Source organism: Dysidea avara, chromosome 8 (assembly GCF_963678975.1).
Source record: "Dysidea avara chromosome 8, odDysAvar1.4, whole genome shotgun sequence".
In the NCBI taxonomy this organism is placed as follows: Eukaryota; Metazoa; Porifera; class Demospongiae; order Dictyoceratida; family Dysideidae; genus Dysidea; species Dysidea avara.
The window spans coordinates 24268007-24288692 of NC_089279.1; the positions used below are offsets into that span (position 1 = coordinate 24268007).

Here is a 20686-nt window from a genome sequence, read left to right on the forward strand (position 1 = left end):
TATGAAACTTGAGATTGCAATCAACCAACACCTCCAAATCCTTTCCTCATTTACCTTAACAATGTCTATCCCATCCATCTTATAACAATATCTTGGATTAAACTGGCCTATATGTAGTATTTTACATTTAGAAATGTCGAAAGACAACAGCCACATTGCTGACCATTCAACGCAAGCATATCCTTGGGTCTACTGTAACGAAACAAACTCCACTTGAGACGGTGAATAAGATGATATCCAGGGTTTTATTGTTGGTCCCTCCTTTCAATAAGGAAGAGGCGTTCAAAAATTTATGGAATCTTTTCAATAATATGCAAGTAATTCACCCAATGTATTCAATGCTTTATACTGTAAATTTAGGCTTGTGCGATTGTGTTGGGTTTTCGCAGATCCAGTCACATATTGTGGCAGCACTATACCCTTCAAATTTAGAAAATAGAGCATGCATGACTTTTCTGAAGTGGGACAAACAAGAAACAATGCAAAATAAGTGTAGGTTTCGTGAGGTTTTAAAAATCCACGAAGATCCAAGGGCATGGTCTCTAACCGACTTAGAAAATGTATGTATTTTATATGGGCATATAGGTGGAGTCATTGTGGGATTGGGTTATATGTTGTACTGAAATCGTCACATATTTTAAAATAATCACAGAGTGCTTTTGTTGTTGAAGTGCTGAAAAAATCGAAGCTCGCGCTGCTTCCTTCCTCAAGTTAGCAGACTTGGATCTGACACAGCTGGGGAAATGGTAGTGATCGATGTCAAGCTGGGTTAGCGGTAGCCAGTACTTATGGCATCACAGCAGTGTCAAGAACACATGTGGTGAAGAAGCAGCTTGTGTGGATTTATATGATGGGAATGAGTTGTCACAAGTTGTATCTTGAGTGGTGCCACAGTAGCATGAAAACAGGCACGGCTTTGAATATGGACCACACCCACATTACATGTATTGTAAAATAACATTTCTACAAAGAAATTTACCCATTTATGGTACTGCTCAACTATAACTTTACACACACATGGTACCCATGCATGATAGCACGCGTGATTTCTCATGGAACTGCAGCTAACCACTTATTAAAATATCATTTCCATAAAATATATCCACGCGAACGTCAGTGATATTAAATTGTATGCTGTCAACTCGTGAGAAACCATCCACAGCTGATACATTTGTGTGGCTAGCTACGTATTTCGTGAGTTATCCCTACTGTAGTTATACATGTATAGCTGTATACAGTGTAATATCAAGACACACGGTAGTGTGTCGGCGCGCCACACCGTGGGTATATTAACAGGAAGAAAGAAAACGCACTTTTCACACCTATGTAGCTCTGTGATCCCTTATCCAATTGGAACCAAATTTGCTAGAGACGTGCCGCCCAGTTAGGGGAGTCTACATACCAAATTTGAAGACAATCGCTCCAGCCATTTCCGAGATACGAGCGAACAAAATGTTGTTTTAATTTCTTCATTTTTTTTCTTCTTCATCTTCTTCATTTCGCACACTTCGCAAAATTCGCCATAAAACACGAATGTGTGCTCGGATTGGGCTGAAATTTGGCACACTTAAAGAGCTCATTAAGACGGATCTCTGCACCAACTTTGGTAGGAATCCGATGAACATTCACGGAGTTTGTTTTATTTATTATTTTTTTTAAGATTAGAACATACAAATAACAGTTAAACAATTAAATCAAAAACTGGGTCTCTGATTGCACCAAGGCCACAGGAGCACTATTGATGTAATGACCTTGTGAAGATCGTGCTCCTCTAATGCATTGGATTGCTGAACGCAGTAAACAAAATGACAATCTACATCTAATCCATCCTAGTACTGTGGCATAAGGGTTATTCCATTTGTCAGACAATAAACTCGCCAATCGCTTGTAAAAAACACTGGCTTCATGGCCCATTCCCCCGGAAGCAGAGAACACTAGAGGGGTAAAAGAACTGTGTTCCACTTCACGGATTTGCAACTCATAAGCTCTCTTCTTTGTTATTTCGTGTTTCCTGTAACATGACTGAAGGGTGGTTCCACTGTTGGATGGTGCAAGTGGGTTAAAAACTCTGACGTCCGTATAACATTTTTCATAACGACCACCCCAAAATCCATTCATGGCAATGTCCAAACGTGCGCCATCCTGAGTGTTGGCTGTCTTCTGTTGAAATCTTTCATCACTTAGAGGCTGCAGATGAGGCTCAACCTCCACATCATGGCACACTTCAGATAACAATTCAGCTGTGATATCCCTCACTTCGTTGTGGCGTATTGAAGGGAATCCACCCTTTGGACAAGATAGGGCATGATCAACAGAAAAGTTGGTACCACACGCACAGTGGGAAGGTGTACGAGAGGGCATCCAGCCATACCTCAAAGCAAGGGCATCTTGAAAGGCAGTCTTGTGTAGGGAGAAACCATGTTCCTGCACAGGTAGGGCAGTAAGCCAGCTAGAAGCACCCTTTTCCTGTGCTAAAGTAACAGCCCTCTGAAGAGTGGGAGTAAGCTTAGAGAAAAGTTTCTTAGAAAGAGTGGACAAATTGATAGTCTTGGATTGTTTAATTTCAAGCTTACGGGAGTACAGACTACAACGAGTATCGGCAGTATAGCCAAAATTCTGTGAGTGATCGTAAGGGTGCTGTGACATACATTGAAGCAGAAAACTCAATAGATGATAAAGAATCAGGTGCAACAATGCCTAGACCACCAAATCTAGTTGGAAGGGCAAAGAGTGAACGTTGAAGAGCACCAGGAGAGTCAAGGGCAGTCAAGGCTGGAATAAACTTTGTCAATAAGGCTTTCTCGAGTGACTGGAAACTAGAAGATGTATCAGGGACTGTACGTGTTACATACAGCCAACGGCTAAATAGTCCATGAGTAAAACATGTATAAGCAGCATGAGGTTGGGAGATAGCGATGGAGGAGAGTGTATTAACTTCAGAAACCCACTGGCTAATCTTATCAAAAGTAAATCTTTCCACATACTCAGAGGTGCCAACTGGGGCACCAAGGTGAGGCCTGCCATCAGATGTAACATTTACAGTGTGTCATGAAACAATTCCTTACCAACAGAGCAAAACTGAGTCTTAGTAACAAGCCATGTCTCCTTTGCATTAGGTAAGTAACCAAAGCTAGGGCCCAGTGAGGAAACTTGGTCCCACCACATACGAAGAGCAGAAATTTTACCACAGGCAGCAGCATCATCTGCATAGCACACCTGAGTGACAGGTACAGTGAGTTTCTGAATTAAGGGTACAGTGGCTAGAGCATAAAATGGCATTGCAAGTGGGTAACCTTGAGTTGTCCCTTCCTCAGAGTAGAGAACATCATCATCAACAAAGAGGCAAGCAGGGTGTCGGTAAGTATTTATTAGAATGGTGGAAAATGATGGACAGAGACGCTGGATGTTGTACAAAGCCACGGCTCTATTAAGAGAGTTGAAAGCATTAGTAGCGTCAATTAGTAGCATACCCTCAGTATCATCATCATTAAAAGCTTCCCTCATAGCATGAACAGCGGCTTCCCCTCCTGATGGTTGTCCTGCACACAGTTGCAAAGAGCCCGCAGCAAACTGAACATCTTCACCAATCACACACAAAACAGCTTTAGCAATAATACGTCTAACTGTTTCACCATTGCCAATAGGTCGGACACCTGGTCTCTTGTCTAAAGCTATCAGCCGACAAGCCATCAGGGGGAAATCATCACAGGATCAACAAACATGGTACACAAACGATGGGCTAATAAAGCGATGGAAGAACAAAGTTCATCCGAAGCAGAGCGGAAGGAGGAACACAGTCTTCGCCAACTGTGAGCATCAATTCCAGAAAGTCCGGCAACACCTGAAGTTCGTAGGGCAGCAGCTTTTATAGCTGGACCATCCAATGCATCAAAGATAACAGGATGCACAGGATTTGTAGTAACACTGTCAGGTAGTAAAGCTTCATAATGTAATGGGGCAGCAGCAGGATGTTTTGACTTGAGAATATCATATACTTTACCAGATCCAGGTATGGTATCATCTAAACGCAGAACTCCTCCTCTCCCAGGTTCAGAGGCTAACAGCTGCATAGCAGCTGCAATCTTACTTGAGAACATCAATTTAATAAAGGACTGTGATAATGAATTATTACTAGAAGCACGATTGCTGGTCTTAAGACGATTTTGAATAGCTCTGCCTTCTAGAATCAGCTCATTCAGATTGCCATCACTCCACAAAAGCATCCGTCGTTCAAGACAAGATATGTGGTCTTTTGATTTTGAAGTACGTGTTGGCTTCTGAGTCACTAAGGTGCAAAATGTGAAAGCAGCCTTCAAAGCAATGGACTCCAAACTGGATCCTTCCCCAGCTGAACGAAAGAGTCTGGCCAGCTCCAGCACAAATTTCTTACCAACGTTTCCAGAAGGTATTTTAAAACTGTTGTTTCTCCAGTGAACAACTTCACTATAACTTGCTTCAAGCGAATGACAGAAAGTGTCTGAGTCAACAGATCCCCAGTTAAATACAGGAATAGATGAAGGCTCAAAGTCCGGTAGGGAACAGCGTTGGTCTTGAGTAGAACTACCAATGTTATCAGATATTGAAATAGGTAGCGAAGAAACGTCAGTCGACTTGATATCAATAGCATTATTTAAGTCCGCTGGTACTGACGCTTGAGTCGTATCGGCTAAAGCACTAGCAGTAGAAGGTGGAAAGTTGGGCTGAGAGTTTGCGCCAGCTTGCAATTGAACACTTGGAGGGTACGGCACACCAATAAACCGGCAACAACGTTTACCCGAGCAATCCACGAAAGAGTCCAAGTTTCGGGAGAGGGGTTGATCTTGATAGCGGATGGTATTCTTCCAGTTTTTAGCAGAGGCTTTACCCGCTTCGCGCTGAAACTCACAGGGTGTCAGGGTTCGAGAGCCAAGCTCGATGCAACGGCTAGACCCACAAAATAAGTCTCTGGTAAGCAACTTCGCTCGCAAAGTTCCACAGGCTATATCCACTGTCAAGGCCGAGTTCGAGGTAGCTTCTGTAGCCATGAAGGTTACCGTGAAGAAGCCATGATATTCACGGAGTAGCCATGATATTCACGGAGTAGCCATGATATTCACGGAGTAGCCATGATATTCACGGAGTAGCCATGTAGCCATGATATTCACGGAGTTATGACCGATTATTTGCGTAAAATAAGGTCTGTCACGGCTACAGGGTAAACCCCTTGGAGGAACCAGTTGAAAATTGATACGTAGATGGAGAAACCATCGTAGGAGTGCCTTTTTGTGGTTTGAAATGAATCAGGATAAAGACCATGGAGATATGACACAAAATCCAACCTGTGTCAAAATTACGCGATCGATTTTTATGAATAAAAAAACTATTAGTTTTCGTGTCTACCAGGCAAACCGCTTAGAGCAACGAGCTGAAAATCAGTATGTAGCTGGAATAATCATCATAGAAAGTTCTTGCAGTAGTACAGAAGAATCGGATTACAAATCACTGAGTTATGATTCGAAAGGCAACTACGTGCAGCAAATGCGAGATCGAGATACTCTAATAGAACAGTCACCCTAATAAAGCATTCAGTTGCATGTATAATTTACTCAGTTATATTACATTGCAAGTTATTCTGTAGGGAATTCAGCTACAAACAAGTCACCCTGTAGTCAGATCAGCTAGAAGAAGGTACCTAATAGAGAGTTCAGCTACAAAGAAGCCATCATGTAGAGAGTTCAGCTCAAATAAATTACCCTGTAGAGAATTCAGCTACAAACAAATTACCCTGTAGAGAGATCAGCTAGAAGAAGTTACCTTGTAGAGAGTTCAGTTACAAAGAAACAATCATGAAAAGAGTTTAGATGCAAACAAATCACCCAGTAGAAAGTTCCGCTATGAACAGATCACACTGTAGAGAGTTCAGTTAGAAACAAGTCATCCTGTAGATAGATCAGCTAGAAGAAGTCACTTTGTAGAGAGTTCAGCTACAAAGAAACCACCATGTAAGAGAGTTCAGCTGCAAACAAATCACCTGTAGAGAGTTCAGCTAGAAACAAGTCACCTTGTAGAGAGATCAGCTAGAAACAAGCCACCCATAGAGAGTTCAGCTAGAAGAAGTTACATTGTAGAGAGTTCAGCTACAAAGAAACTACCATGTAGAGAGTTCAGCTGCAAACAAATCGTCCTGTAGAGAATTCAGCTACAAACAAATTACCCTGTAGAAAGATCAGCTAGAAGAAGTTACCTTGTAGAGAGTTCAGCTACAAACAAATCACCCTGTAGAGAGTTCAGCTACAAACAAGTCATCCGGTAGAGAGATCAGCTAGAAGGATCACCTTGCAGAGAGGTCAGCTACAAAGAAATCACCCTGTAGAGAGTTCAGTTAGAAACAAGTCATCCTGTAGAGAGATCAGCTAGAAACAAGTCACCCGTAGAGAGTTCAGCTAGAAGAAGTTACATTGTAGAGAGTTCAGCAGTTTAGCTGCAAACAAATCGCCCTGTAGAGAATTCAGCTACAAACAAATCACCCTGTAGAAAAATCAGCTAGAAGAAGCTACCTTGTAGAGAGTTCAGCTACAAACAAATCACCCTGTAGAGAGTTCAGCTACAAACAAGTCATCCGGTAGAGAGATCAACTAGAAGGATCACCTTGCAGAGAGGTCAGCTACAAAGAAATCACCCTGCTTCATCTTTTCTTCTTCCTGTAGTAAAGAAAAAAATGATAGGTTAAAAAGCCCTAAAGCCGGCCATAGGCTGGCTTTGGGGTATACAAATACAAAAAGAAGTGAAATCTAATCCAAAACAGCCAAGCTGTAAAAAAAGAGTGCGGCCCTGAGAAAGGCTATGGTGAAAAAAGATGTGAAATCCAAGGTGGCGGCCAAGAAATGACTGTGATGGTAGGTTAATGGTAAAAATTTTAATAACGATAATTCAGGTGAATTTTGTGCCAAGACCAAGCGGCACAAAATTCACCTGAATTGTTGTTATTAAAATTTTTACCATTAACCTACCATCACAGCCATTTCTTGGCCACCACCTTGGATTTCACATCTTCTTTCACCATAGCCTTTCTCAGGGCCTCACTCTTTTTTTTCAGCTTGGCTGTTTTGGATTAGATATTATATTTCTTGTGCTTACTTGAATGTTCTGTTGCAGGGTCATGTTCATGAAGCATCAGGCATTCATTCTGCTATGTAAATCTGGATTCAGTAACTTCGGTAATAGCTGACGTTGTTATCAAGCCATCATGTCCGTAAAAAAAAACTCATCTCAGATAGCTACGTATGTACCTCACTTATCAAGGTGATGCTGGGTGGTATAAACCCTGTATGCCTAGGCCTGTTGAGTGCTGTGAGTCTAAAGCTGCCTATCACATTATGATTGTGGTTTATTTAGGTGGTCACGGTTCCCAAATATGTATACTGATTTGTGAGTGTTTGACATCGCTGTAGAGAACAATGTGTTTATTGACATGTACATACTTACAAAGATTATTTGATTATTAAGTATGAGGGTGGGTCATATTGACTTGTAAAATATGTGAGTTTTAATATTACGCACAGTATGTAAACCGAACAGCCTATGCCCTTATACTAGGTGCCATTTGAACAATAATTAAATTTCCAACAGGTTGGTGGTGATTACAAGTTGGTACAACACTGTGTTCCAGAGATACAGCGCTGTGAAGTTGGTCAAATATCTGCGATAAAATGCAGCCATGTTGTATGCGTATCTTACATTTCACTGCATGGTTTTCCACTGTATACTCCATGAGACCACGCGCATGCTTCCACTAGAAGTGAGGTGAGTACACAGACCTGAGCCACATACTAATGTGACGTGGAATCATGCAAGTTCACGCGTGACATGATGAAGTTATAGTTGAGCTGTACCGTAGATCTTAGTGAAGTCCATCCACAATTTGATATAAAATGAAAACAGCCTTAAAACACTCTAGAAACAGATGGGAACTAATTAGAATTTTCCGTGATATTTCTGGACTTCTCCGTTCATCGTAACAAATGTTCGAACAGCGTTAGATTGTACCTCCCATAATTGAATTCTTTTAGGGATGCCTATAAAATAGAGTGGTTAACCACATGTTGGCCTGGATGACTGGTTGCCCACTGCAGGCTATCAGCCTGAAAATGCTTGGAGGGAGCATTGCAAATCAATGATTAAAAGTGAGATTTGTGATGGTTGAGGTCTTTCTGCTAGCAGGTTTCTAACCATTTTAAGAACCTGCTAGCAGGTCTCTTAGTGGATTTTAAAGACCTCATTATACTCCAAAAAAGAGCAAAGAATATTATGGATACCATTTCCTAAGAGTGATTATATAAATACGTAAGTAAGGAAAATAAGACACTGTGTGCTAGAGGTCTTGGGTATGTTCCAAATACTTTTGAGTGTAATTATAGGGTACAGTAGGACCTCCATTATCCCGAACACCTGTGTACCAGTTCAATCATAAAAGTGTTCAGATAATTGAATTTTTTCGGATAAATGAAGCCCATTCATTTATATAGAGTTATGTTCAACTACTCTAATAGAACATACACTTACTCTAATAGAACGTTCACCTAATGACAAAATACTCTAATAGAGCAGTCATTTATACTGTTCGGATAATCGAGATTTGGATAATCGAGATCCTACTGTAAAAAAAATTAAGAGTTATTTTTTTACACTTTGAAACAATTTTAGACCATACAGTCTTTGCTACTGAATTTGTCATCTTGCATTGACTTTGTGCTCATTTTCAATTGAATTCATCACTTTTGCAGTAGAATTTGTTGCTTGTACAGTAGAATTTATCACCTTGGAAATTTGAATTCGATGCACTTACAGTAGAATTAGGCGCTATTGCATTAGAGTTTGTCATGTTTGCAGGAAATTTTATCATTGAGCACCTGGCTAACCAAGAAAACTATACAAAACAGCTGAAATGATTGCTGAGTAGCTGTTACAAGAACTTGTAGTAACTAGTTGCATTCACTATTTAATCTATCTACAGTATATGCTTGATAAGGATTCCAACCACTGTAGTTCACTATTGATGGACATTATGCCACCAGATACGTACCAAATTTTACACTTTAGATATCCAGTAATTCCTTAGAAACGGCTTCATATAAACATGGATATATGCCAACAATAACTTACTGAAAGAAATCACTTCTATCTTGACCTGTAGAACAAACAATCAGTCGTGACAAACTTTCAACTATTTCTAATGCAATAACACCTAATTCTACTGCAAGCATGTCAAATTTAATTGCCAAGGCGATGAATTCTATTGCAAAAGCGACAAATTCTACTGCAAAAGTGATGAATTTAATAGCAAAAACCTGTACAACTTTCATTGATAAGTAAGAAAATTGGATATTACTCAAATAGAGCAGTCGCTGTAATATAGTGTCACAAAGAGTGGAGAATAATGCATATATTGTGTGAATAATTAAAGCATGTTAACGTCTTAGAATAGATCAACAATAAAAAGTTTGAGCGACCAAACTTTGGTATGGGAGATATCCCACATTCAATGTTTCTATAAGCTACTGATGCATGAAAATTGCATTTTAGGTTCCTGTATAATACACACTTGTCTGTTTTGTGCCACACCAGTTTTTTCTTGGCTACACAACACATGATAATATGTCTTGTATGGTCAACTTTTACTCATATGATAACTTTTGTTAGGATTTTATTGGCTTGTGCTTGATTTGAAAACCCAGGGTGGCTTTAGGAAGTGTGGTAAACTCATCTAAGACAAAATGCTTTAAATTTAGATACTAATAAACAATCTGTAAATTACTACTAACCACTTCTATTCTTGTACCACAACCTACTTCTTTACAAGAAAAGGAGCAGTAAGTGATACACATTGCTACGTACTTTACAATGTGGTATCATGCAACTACCTATTTTTCAAGTATTATCATACAGTAATACATTTTTTATCGCAAATAATTTCTGACAATTTCATTATCACCCAGCTCTAACTAGAATTTCTAATCTAAGGGCACAAAGACTATTATTTGTTACACCAACTTTCTTTCTCCACAAGAAGCTTTAAAAACAGGTTACATGAGAGCAGTGTGATGCAAATAGTGTATTTACACATGACCAAGAAAGCCGGTGTACGTATTCCCCACAGATGGACTCTAGTTGGTAAAACATACATGTCTAAAGTTTGAAAGCTCTGCTGCACTCTATATACATGTAAATAATTATTTACCTGTTTGATGAATAAAAGTTTCCCGCAGAATAGTATCTTCAGCTTTCATCTGTGCTTTGTCCACCACAGTGTGTTGACCAGAATCAGAATACTGTGTCTGCTTAGATGGCTCTGTTTGTGTCAGTGTTAGGAAGTTGATATGAGACTGTTTGGATGAATATGTGTCAGTTCGTATTTGTGCTGGGCCTTGTATCTGTTTTTGATCAGGTTGGTAACTTTTTCTCAGATCAGAGTTTTCTTTCTGTATCTTTACCATAATTTCTTGCTGTTTAACTGGATCCAACATGGTATCATCAAAGCCTTCCATTTCTCCAATCTGCAATTCATCTCTGAATTGCAACTGTTTATGTCTTTGCTCATCACTTGTAGCTTTCTCCTCTCTAAGCTTATTTGAGACACTCCTATCTTGAGGCTTTGATGTTGCATCTGACCTTGGATGGTAAGATGGATTTGAGTGTCTTGTGTTGTATGCATGACTAAAACTGCTTCTTTCTTGACTGTCATCTTTACGAAAACATCCTATTGGTAGAAACAACCTGCTGCGCCCATGAGCTGGCATAATCATATCATCCATGTTTGCTATCCTTCTGGGAAACCTTCCGTTGATATCAAACAGAATATTATGCTACATAAAACAAAATCACAAAGCCTATTTACTCACATGAATTAGCTCTGTAGAAACTATATCATTACTAGTAATTTAAACCTGCAAACTACTATTATGTACATAGCCTGTAAAATTGTGATACCTCTTAGAAACACAACATATTACACATTCTTTGTTCGCTGTTGTACAAGACCTCATTTTTACCCAGCTTGATCAATCATGATTCAAGTTACGTCTTGTGTTATGCGATTTACTACAGTCTAACTTTTCATGATTTGCTGTTCAAGATTACAGATCAGAACATCCAAGCTGTAAAACAAGGGTGCTGCCTTTGAAATAACCAGGGTTCAAGAAGTTGTGATATCAAAAGAAGAGACCAAGAACATTGCAGCCAGTTTTTTGTTGCTACCATTGATATCACACAACTTTTTAAAACGTTGGTTATTAGAGCTGTACCCTTTTCTACAGCTGACATGGATATCACTTCTTTTTGTATAGAAGACCAAAGTTATTATTCTATGAAGAAAGAAAATCATATACGGCATTATTTATATGTATTAAATTTGTATCATTCTAATAGAACATACAGTGTAATACAGCACCTAGTCTTAGAAGAAAGTTCTAGAACTCTCTTTACTAGAACTGTTGAGCTATAAAAACTTTCCATAGATTGTCCAAATTGGATAAATTCAAGGTGGAATTTCATTGAAATAAAGCAAGTTGACAACTGGTAGTAGTGGTTCAGTGGTTATATATAGCTAATAAAATGTTTAAAACTATTTGTGAGTGCCATAATTGTCTGACCACATCGTGTAAACAACATGGCTCCCCACTGCTGACAACCCATGGTTTCCAATACACATTACAATTACCTGACTTTGTTGTTATGAATGATGTGTGCATACAAGATTAGCTACTCTACAGACTAGCTATATATGATGTGGTGTGAAATAATTAATTTGTGGGTGCCACATATGTGACCCACTGAGCAAAAACCTGACTTGTTTGAGTTTTCCTTGAACTTCATTTTATGACTTTTTTTGTTATCTAGAGGGAAAACCCAATGCGTTGTTAAAGCTTCAGCCTTATCTGGTAAGTGGTTTTGGAGTTATAACAATAGGCAAAAGAAGAGAAAACAATTTATTTGTACAATGCCTATACAGGAAAGAATTACAAACCCTGGTTTAATCAACCTTATGTTTTGAATGCAATGGGCTACAGAGTTGGGAATTGTGACACTCTATTCACCATGAACTGGGGCATTCATCAAGGTATAGTTTTTGGCTTAAATACACCCATGCTATTTAGCAAGAACATTGTTCAAACTTAGAAATGGTGACAATAAATTACATTTTACCACAACATAACCAAACACATGTAACTCACGTTTGCTTCATGGTACAACAAAGATATTTTTAGTCTCAATGAAAACGTAAATATTACCCAATGCATTTCAACAAGATACATGGTAGTGTGTCGTGCGGCCTAAGAAGCTGGCGTGCAACACCGTGAGTATATTGACAGGAAGAAAGAAAATGTGATTTTCACGCATTTGTAACTTCCATGCTTCCTTTACGAAACACTATGATTTTGTTGTGGACATGCCCACCAATGTTAGTATCCCACAAACCAAACTTCAGCAAAATCGCTTCAAGCATTCCCAGATATGAGATATCAAAAATTGGCTTAGTTTCTTCAGTTTTTTCCCTTCTTTTTCTTTGTTTTTGCACACTTACAAAACTGCCATAAAACGTGAAAGCAATATCTGATTGCCTTGAAATTGGGTACACAGAAAGGGGGTATAAAGGCACATCGTGGTACCAGGTTTGGTTGGAATATGATAAGAAGTCAAGGAGTTATTAGCAATCATTTACAAAAAATAACACTAATATACTGTCATACCTACAGGGTAAACCACTTAAGGGAAGAAGCTAAAATCGGTACGTGGATAGGTTAACTATTGAACCTCAAACCTTTTTTGGTTTGAAAGAAATCAAGTTAAAGACCATGAAGATACTACAAGAAAACCAACAGTATTATATAATAATTATGCAATCAAGATTAACTAATAAAAACAAATGAATACTTGCTATGCCTACCACACAAACCGCTAAGTGGAATGATTTGAAAATCGGTGTACAGATGGATTAATCACCTTAGAAAGGCCCTTCAATAGTTAAGAAGAATCAGATTTAAAGCCACCGAGTTATAACATAACATCTAACTCCGTGTATGAAGTGCAAGATCAAAATACTCTAATAGAGCAACCATCCTGAAGAGAGATCAGCTAGAAACAAGTAACCCATCAACTAGATTTCAAGTCACCCTGTAAAGAGTTCAATTAGAAACAAGTTACCTTGCAGAGAGATCACCTGCTAGGATAGAAACAAGCTGCTCTGTAGAGAGATCAAGTCACCCTGTCAAGAGATATGCTAGAAACTACAATATAGAGAGTTCAGCTACAAGCAAATCACCCTGTAGAGAGTTCAGCTACAAAAAGGTACACTGCAGAGAGTTCAGCTACAAACAAATCACCTTGTAGAAAGTTCAGTTACGAACAGATCAACCTGTAGAGAGTTCAGCTAGAAACAAGTCACCCTGTAGAGAGATCAGCTAGAAACAAGTCACCCTGTAGAGAGATCAGCTAGAAGAGTCACCTTGTAGAGAGTTCAGCTACAAAGAAACCATCCTGTAGAGAATTTAGCTACAAACAAATCACCCTGTAGAGATTTTAGCTACAAACAGATCACCCCGTAGAGAGTTCAGCTAGAAACAAGTCGCCCTGTAGAGAGATCATCTAGAAGTAGTCACCTTGTAGAGATTTCAGCTACAAAGAAACCACTCTGCAGGAAGTTCAGATAGAAACAAGTCACCTTGTAGATAGTTCAGCCACGAATAACTCACCCTGAAAGAGTTCAGCTAGAAAGAAGTCACCCTGTAGAGAGTTCAGCTACAAAGAAACCACCCTGTAGAGAGTTCAGCTACAAATAAGTTACTCTGTAGAGAGATCAGCCAGAAACCAGTAACCTAGAGAGTTCATCTGCAAAAACAAATCACCCTGTGGTAGAGATCAGCCAGGCAAAGTAACCCTGTAGAGAGATCAGCTAGAAACAAGTCACCCAGTAGAGAGTTCAGCTGTAAAGAAACCACCCTGTAGAGAGTTTAGCTACAAACAAGTCACCTTGTACAGAGATCAGCTACAAACGTGTTACCCTATAGAGAGACCAGATAGAAACTAGACACAATGTAGAGAGTTCAGCTACAAGCAAATCACCCTGTAGAGAGTTCAGCTACAAACAAGTTACCCTAAAGAGAGATCAGCTAGAAACAAGTCACCCAGTAGAGAGATCAGATACAAACAAGCTTTGGTATACAAATACAAAAAGAAGTGATATCATACAGCTAAGTTGTAAAAAGAGAGTGTGGCCCCCAAAACATCCAGGTGAAAAAAGATGTGAAATCCAAGGTGGCAGCCAAGAAATGGCTGTGATGGTAAGATAATGGTAACCCTTAAAACCCGCACAATTCAGAAAACTGGATTTGATAAAAAACGAATTGAAAATGCACAATAATTTTGCTAATTTACATAGGCGGTTACAAATAAGCATATCTCATGAAGCATTCATCTGATCGCTTCGAAAAACAGATTTTAGTAATTGGCAAAGAGTAAGCTATCTGCCTGTATATAAATGTTCAACATACAAACAAGGAACTCACCCACTACAACGTGCTGAGTCATTTTGTGTTCTTCCACTTTTGTATTGTCATTGTGCTCGTCCAACAGTGACGTTATCACATGATATCTATATATCATCTGAATCGCCATCACGTGAGGAGTAACATAACACCAAGCAAAAGTCGATATGACAAAATACGGCCGAGTTATGGCCTTTTGTACATCGTTATGTGAAGAAGGAAGACAGAGGGATAGTTCTTTTACTCTTTCAAAGTGAAGCAAGTATCTCTGGGTTGGAGGGACACAACGAAGTATGATACCATTCAAACCAAAATTTAACGGTGAGTAAGATGGCATTTGTGTCATTTTTAGATAGCTTTAACAGTTTTGGTGTTATAGAGTTTAGTTTTACAAGGCATGCATGTGATACAGTTTACTGGATTATGCGTTTTCAGTGCTTGCGTTTTATAAAACAGCTGCGGGTTTAGGGGTTAATAACGACAATTCAGGTGAAATAGGTGCCACTTCTTCTCTTTGGCACCAATTTCACCTGAATTGTTGCTATTAAAATTTTTGCTCTTTGGCACCAATTTCACCTGAATTGCCGTTATTAAAAATTTTACCATTAACCTACCATCACAGCGATTTCTTGGCTGTCACCTTGGATTTCACATCTTTTTTCACCTGGCCGCACTCTTTTTTACAGCTGGGCTGTTTTGGTTTAGATATCATTTATCTCAATTGATTTTGAGTGCATAGTCATGGAAGATAAATTTACTGACTTGGAAATTAACACTGCACAAAGGCTTTTGACAGCCAATTTCCTGACATTATTGGATTAAAAAATCAATTCTGTTGCAAGAAAAAAAAAGATGACCGTTGGTTGAAACATTCCATAACTACATATATCCAAAAACAGAATAATGCAAACAAGTCGAGTTTTCACTCAGCGGGTCATATATTGTTTGTGGGAAGCCATATGCTTTCATAGCTAATGTACAGAGCATAGACTTCTTCCCTGTGGTATACCCAATGGATACAAACTCTGCATAACCTAAAATATTATTATGCATAAGAAGTACTGCTTCAGCTTTGTATGATGCGACAACAAGCTCACACAGCGGAATCCTGTTATTTTTAATTACATATATGGTTTCTTTAGTATACGGAAATGCTGCCAATAGTGTAATGGAAAGAAATTTATCAAAGTTTGTTGGTGATCTATGGATGGAATACAGGCTTACTAATAGGTCATGGACACACAGAAGGACTCAGTAAGTATAGCTATATAGTTTTTAGTGCAAATAACTTTTGCTGTACATACGTAAAACAAAATAATAACAATATGATGATGATGAACAAGATGGAAAATTACAGTTTTATCAGAAATACTGTTTCCTTTTAAATTGATACTCACTAGTGGACAGTGCATGGCGGAGGAAGTAGTTGATATGAAGGGGGGCTGACCAGGGTACAGACTTATGGAAAGGGGGGTCAAAATGAACTGAGGCACCACATTGTGTCTGGTTTCGTAAGGTGAGATTAAAAAAAAGGTCACAGCCAGCTAACAATACACATTTATAGCTGATAAACTACATAAAAATCCTTACATAGCTCGCTACACACTACTCTAATACTGTGACTGCTTCATTAGAGTGACTGCTCTATTAGAGTATCTCAATCTTTATCATGGTTTTCAGCCCCACTCCAAGACGGATAATTTTGGCGTGATATACTGAGGGGGGCTTACAGCAGACCGAGGGGGGCTTCAGCGCCCTAGCCCAATTTCCACCACCTATGCTAGTGGACCTATACTTATTGCAAAGAACCACCAAAGGGTTGTTTTGAATTGAAGGATGCTTTTCAAGGTAGTATATAAGTGTGCATTCTATTAGGAAAAAACAAGGGAAATCCATATAATGAACCCACTGCTGTGGTTCATTATGAAGGGTCACACACTTAGCAGGCTAAAATTCAAAACAGATCGATCTAAGAACTATAGTTGGTGCAACTTAACACTACTGGAAAACGACACTCAAAACTGTTCACTTTATACTGTGTGGTGATAAACAAAGGAAGTAACTTTTGACTGTTCTATTAGAGTATCTTGATGTGTTTGACATCTTCCTGGTGCCAAGGGTGTAGCAAGACTTTTGGTGGGGCCAGGGTGTAGCTACAAACTATCTAGGGGGTTTGAGGGCATGCCTCCAGGTAGTTTTTTTTTTTAAAATTAGACCTATACCAGAAGCAGAAAAATTGCAGCCTTCATCCAGTTGCATATATTTCTTGAGCATTAAGTGCAGTTGAACAGAACTGTACCCAAATTGAAAAAGAAGCCCTTGCTGCAACCTGGGATTGTGAAAGATTTCAACAGCATTTGTTGGATATGCACTTCAAATTGGAAACAGACCATAAACCTCTTGTTCCACTGCTATCTACAAAGAGCCTTGATGAAATGCCAATAAGAGTACATTTTAGACTATGTCTGATGAGATTTGGTTACTTAATTTATCATGTCCTTGAAAAAGATATTTGCACAGCAGACACTCTTTCCAGAGCACCAGTTCTGACTGAAGATCACACTGCAGAAGCCTTTCATAAAGAGGCAAATGCTTATGTTAATCTTGTTATTGGTCATCTTCCAGCTACTACAAAGCAGCTACAGGAGATCAAATGTTTCCAAGAACAGAATGAAACCAAACTTAAACTATACTGTCAAAAAATGGACAGCCAGCCAAGAAAGACTTAAGTGGTATGCTGAAGTACTACATTCCTGTTAAAAATGAGTTCAATTGTATTCTCCTAAGTGGCAATGGACCGATTATTCTTCCCTCTCTCCATCCTGAGATCATTGAAAAATTAAATTCTGGTCATCAAGGCTTTACAAATTCAAGAGTGAACTACTGTAAATATTGATTGTGGTGGCCAGGCATAAAGAAGAACATCAAAGAAAAGTTTCAAAATGTATTGTTAGCTCTAAGCATAGGTTGAACCCAGCGTTGAAACCGGGTCGGGTCATCCGGGTCATCCGGGTCACATTTTCTCCGGGTCATCCGGGTCTGACCCGGTTTACAATTTATCCGGGTCTGACCCGAATTGGATCACGTGAGAAACAAAATTGTTCGTTTGACGACGTGGAACTTATAAATGCTATCGTGTAGGTCTTTCGTGAGCCACGCCCACTTATCGCATTACCAACATACGCTCAGCCACGCTCATTTGTTAATAAGTGTAGTATGTAACACGAAATTGAGGGTATCTATGGTGAGGGGTAGCTATTGTCAGCATAGTCAGTAGGTGAAGACCTTTTTTCTTTTTTTTTTTTTTTTTTTTGGTCTTCAACCTACAGCTAGGCTGAAGTTGCAATATTTACTCAACACAAATCGAACGCTCAAAATGTAGCTCACTCGAGACTAGCCGAAACACATCTCGGCTTTAATTAATCCGGGTCAATCTGGGTCAGTGGGTCATCCGGGTCAGCAGTAGTGACCCGGTTTCAATGTTGGTTGAACCATGTGGAGCCATTGTTTTCCAAATCAACCATGGGAAAATCAAGGACTGACATTTTCGAATGGAAAAATTCTGGCTATTTACTAGTCATAGATTATTACTCTTGTTACATTGAGGTTGTCAAGTTGTCTTACACAACATCACAAAACATAGTACAACATCTCAAGTCAATATTTGCTTGTCAGTTGTCACGGCATTGTTGCACTGTTGTTTCAGGTAATAGTCCACAATACTCAGCAGCATTGTTCACATCATTTTCTGAGCAATACGGCTTTACACATGTTACAAGCAGCCCAAAGTACTCTCAGGTGCAGCAGAAAGAGCTGTCAGAACAGTAAAGGGTCTGTTAAATAAAAGTGATGACCCATACTTTGCAACGCTTGCTTACCGTTCTACTCCTTTAGAGAATGGTTATAGCCCAGCTGAGCTACTGATGGGGAGACAGCTACATACTACTATTTCAGTCCTCCCAAAGCAATTAAAGCCAAAGTTACCAGATGTCAACTAACCGAGACAAAAGGAGAAGTCCATGAGAAAGAGACAAAACGATCAGCGACGTCGTGAGAAAGATTTAATGCCCTTGCAAAAAGGAGAGTCAGTTTGGATAATTGATACTGAAGCAGAAGGTGTAATCGCAGAAAAACTAACGTACATGGTCCAAACGCCTTACAATTTTTAGACGAAACAGAAGAGATTTGATACCTCCAGCCAATCAAGAACAGCTTCAAGTATTGACAATCCAATACCAACACCAATAAAAATCCCTGATGAAAGTTTATTACTATTTTAGATGAATTCCGTTTTGTAGTTCAGACTAGAAGTGGAAGAATTTCTAGACCTCCTATACGTATATACAGTTTGTTGAGGGTGAAAAATGACAAACATTTTGTAGCATGCATCATATTTAAGGAGGGAGATGTACACGCACATTAGATTTCTATGGTAATTGGTGTGATGTAACCACATAATGTACGTATGATGTATACTTAGCAGTTGTTGTAGTAGGCTTGTACGAGTTGTTGTATAGTTTGTGCTCTCTAGTTATTTTGTAAGAATCAAGTTATAGTGATAGAGCTAATACTATTACGCTTCTGAGATCTATCCTGACAGTGATTTCAGCAGTTTATCATACAGTACGGTAGTACTATCATAATGCCTTGGGTTTTCTTGCCACCAATTCTAAATCTTTCTATAGTGTATGGTACTCTAGCAAATTGTTTATTCTAATCTGCTAGGCTTCTCTTGATAAAGTTGGAAGTATCTAGTGCCTAGTTAAATGTGCAGCACATATGAACTGGTTGCTTTTAACTACAAACCAATTCGACAAGTTCCATGTTTAGTGCTTTGCATATGGCATATATGTAAACTGGTTGCTATACACTCAAACCGGATATGCAAGTACAATGCATTGTAACTAACACATATTACGTTTGAACTGGTTGCCAGGTACTGAAGGTACTATGGATAGTGCTACGTATATAGAAAACTTACTTTGTGATGATGAGTCGCAGACACCAATGCCTCATCATTTTTCATGTTTGGATATTATTTCACTTAATACTGTTCTACTCTAAACCTTATACTTTTGTCTTTAGTAATACTAAAACAAATAAAATGTGACTTACACACACAAAAAACAAAACAATTAAGCCATAGTGGTATTAATTGATTTGTTTATATTGTAGGTGTGACATGTCTCTGAAGGTGCAGTGACTCAGTCAAGAAGTGAGTGTATGCATGACAAGGTGGCGAAGGCCAGCACAATCAGCATATGATCCCAAATCAAGGCAATATGGCACAGACTAAAGGCCACTTGTAGCTACTGTAAGTGCCGGTACATCAGTGATGTGGTGACGTCGCATTAATGTATACACTTGTTGTGCATAGCCTCACTTCATGACCTTCATAGACATGTCGCACTTACATTGTAAAGTAGATAATTAAGAACCACACTGATTTTGATTCAGACTACAGATCATATGTGAGGTGTCTCTTTGTTTTACAAGCGTTTAGTCTTGTTTTTAGGTGGCACAGTGAGTCCCATGTTGCTGCATGACAGTTTCATCCTTTATCTGGCTTGCTAATAGAATGATTTTCCACCATCAGTGTTGCCAATAATACATTGCTGCATACACTACAGCTTTAATGTGTATCTCCAGTATGTCATCTATAGCTCAGTATGCTGTGTATGCGCATGGTTAGGTAAAACTAAGCCCAAACAAGCTTTCAGATCGACCCAAAATGCTTTCAACAAGTTGCTAAGGAATTTTATTATTTTTTATTCAAGAGAATTTTCTACTGACTGAGTACTGATTGATGTCTTCAGACAAGCGTAACTTGATTAGGGCTAAGGCTACAGGCTTGATTTTTTCACCGTTCAACATCGCTTCGGCCCGACAGATGCCTTTTGGTATACCACAGTACATACAATGCATTCTTCATGGACTTATCAGTGTCCTTCCTTTGTGTCCCATTCATCTTTTCTGACAGCGAAAGGTGTCGATTTGGCGGTAGCACGTGATGGCTTCGCTTTGTAACGGAAATCGTCCGTATTTTTTATAGTGGCTATTATTGCAGAGGTATTTTTCGAACAGTTCTTGTTTCATACTGCTGTGTAATGGGTTGAAGATAGCTGCAATGGATACTTCACTTTTCAGACGATAATTAATATAATTGG

The 20686-nt window shown here is 39.0% G+C and overlaps 2 protein-coding genes and 1 pseudogene across 2 annotated transcripts in view; all 3 read right to left on the bottom strand.

Moving 5' to 3' along the window:
- LOC136262951 (uncharacterized) overlaps window positions 1-20686 on the bottom strand; it is a 245500-nt gene that overhangs the window by 132003 nt on the left and 92811 nt on the right. The window lies entirely within an intron of this gene.
- Window positions 1-20686, bottom strand: part of LOC136263658 (uncharacterized protein MCAP_0864-like) — a 71719-nt gene that overhangs the window by 20499 nt on the left and 30534 nt on the right. Inside the window, exon 2 of the mRNA XM_066058298.1 lies at window positions 10217-10841. Coding sequence (XP_065914370.1) covers window positions 10217-10790 — 574 coding nt within the window. The 5' untranslated portion in view covers window positions 10791-10841. The remainder of the gene's footprint in view (window positions 1-10216; window positions 10842-20686) is intronic.
- Window positions 1690-3521, bottom strand: LOC136263659 (uncharacterized; annotated as a pseudogene).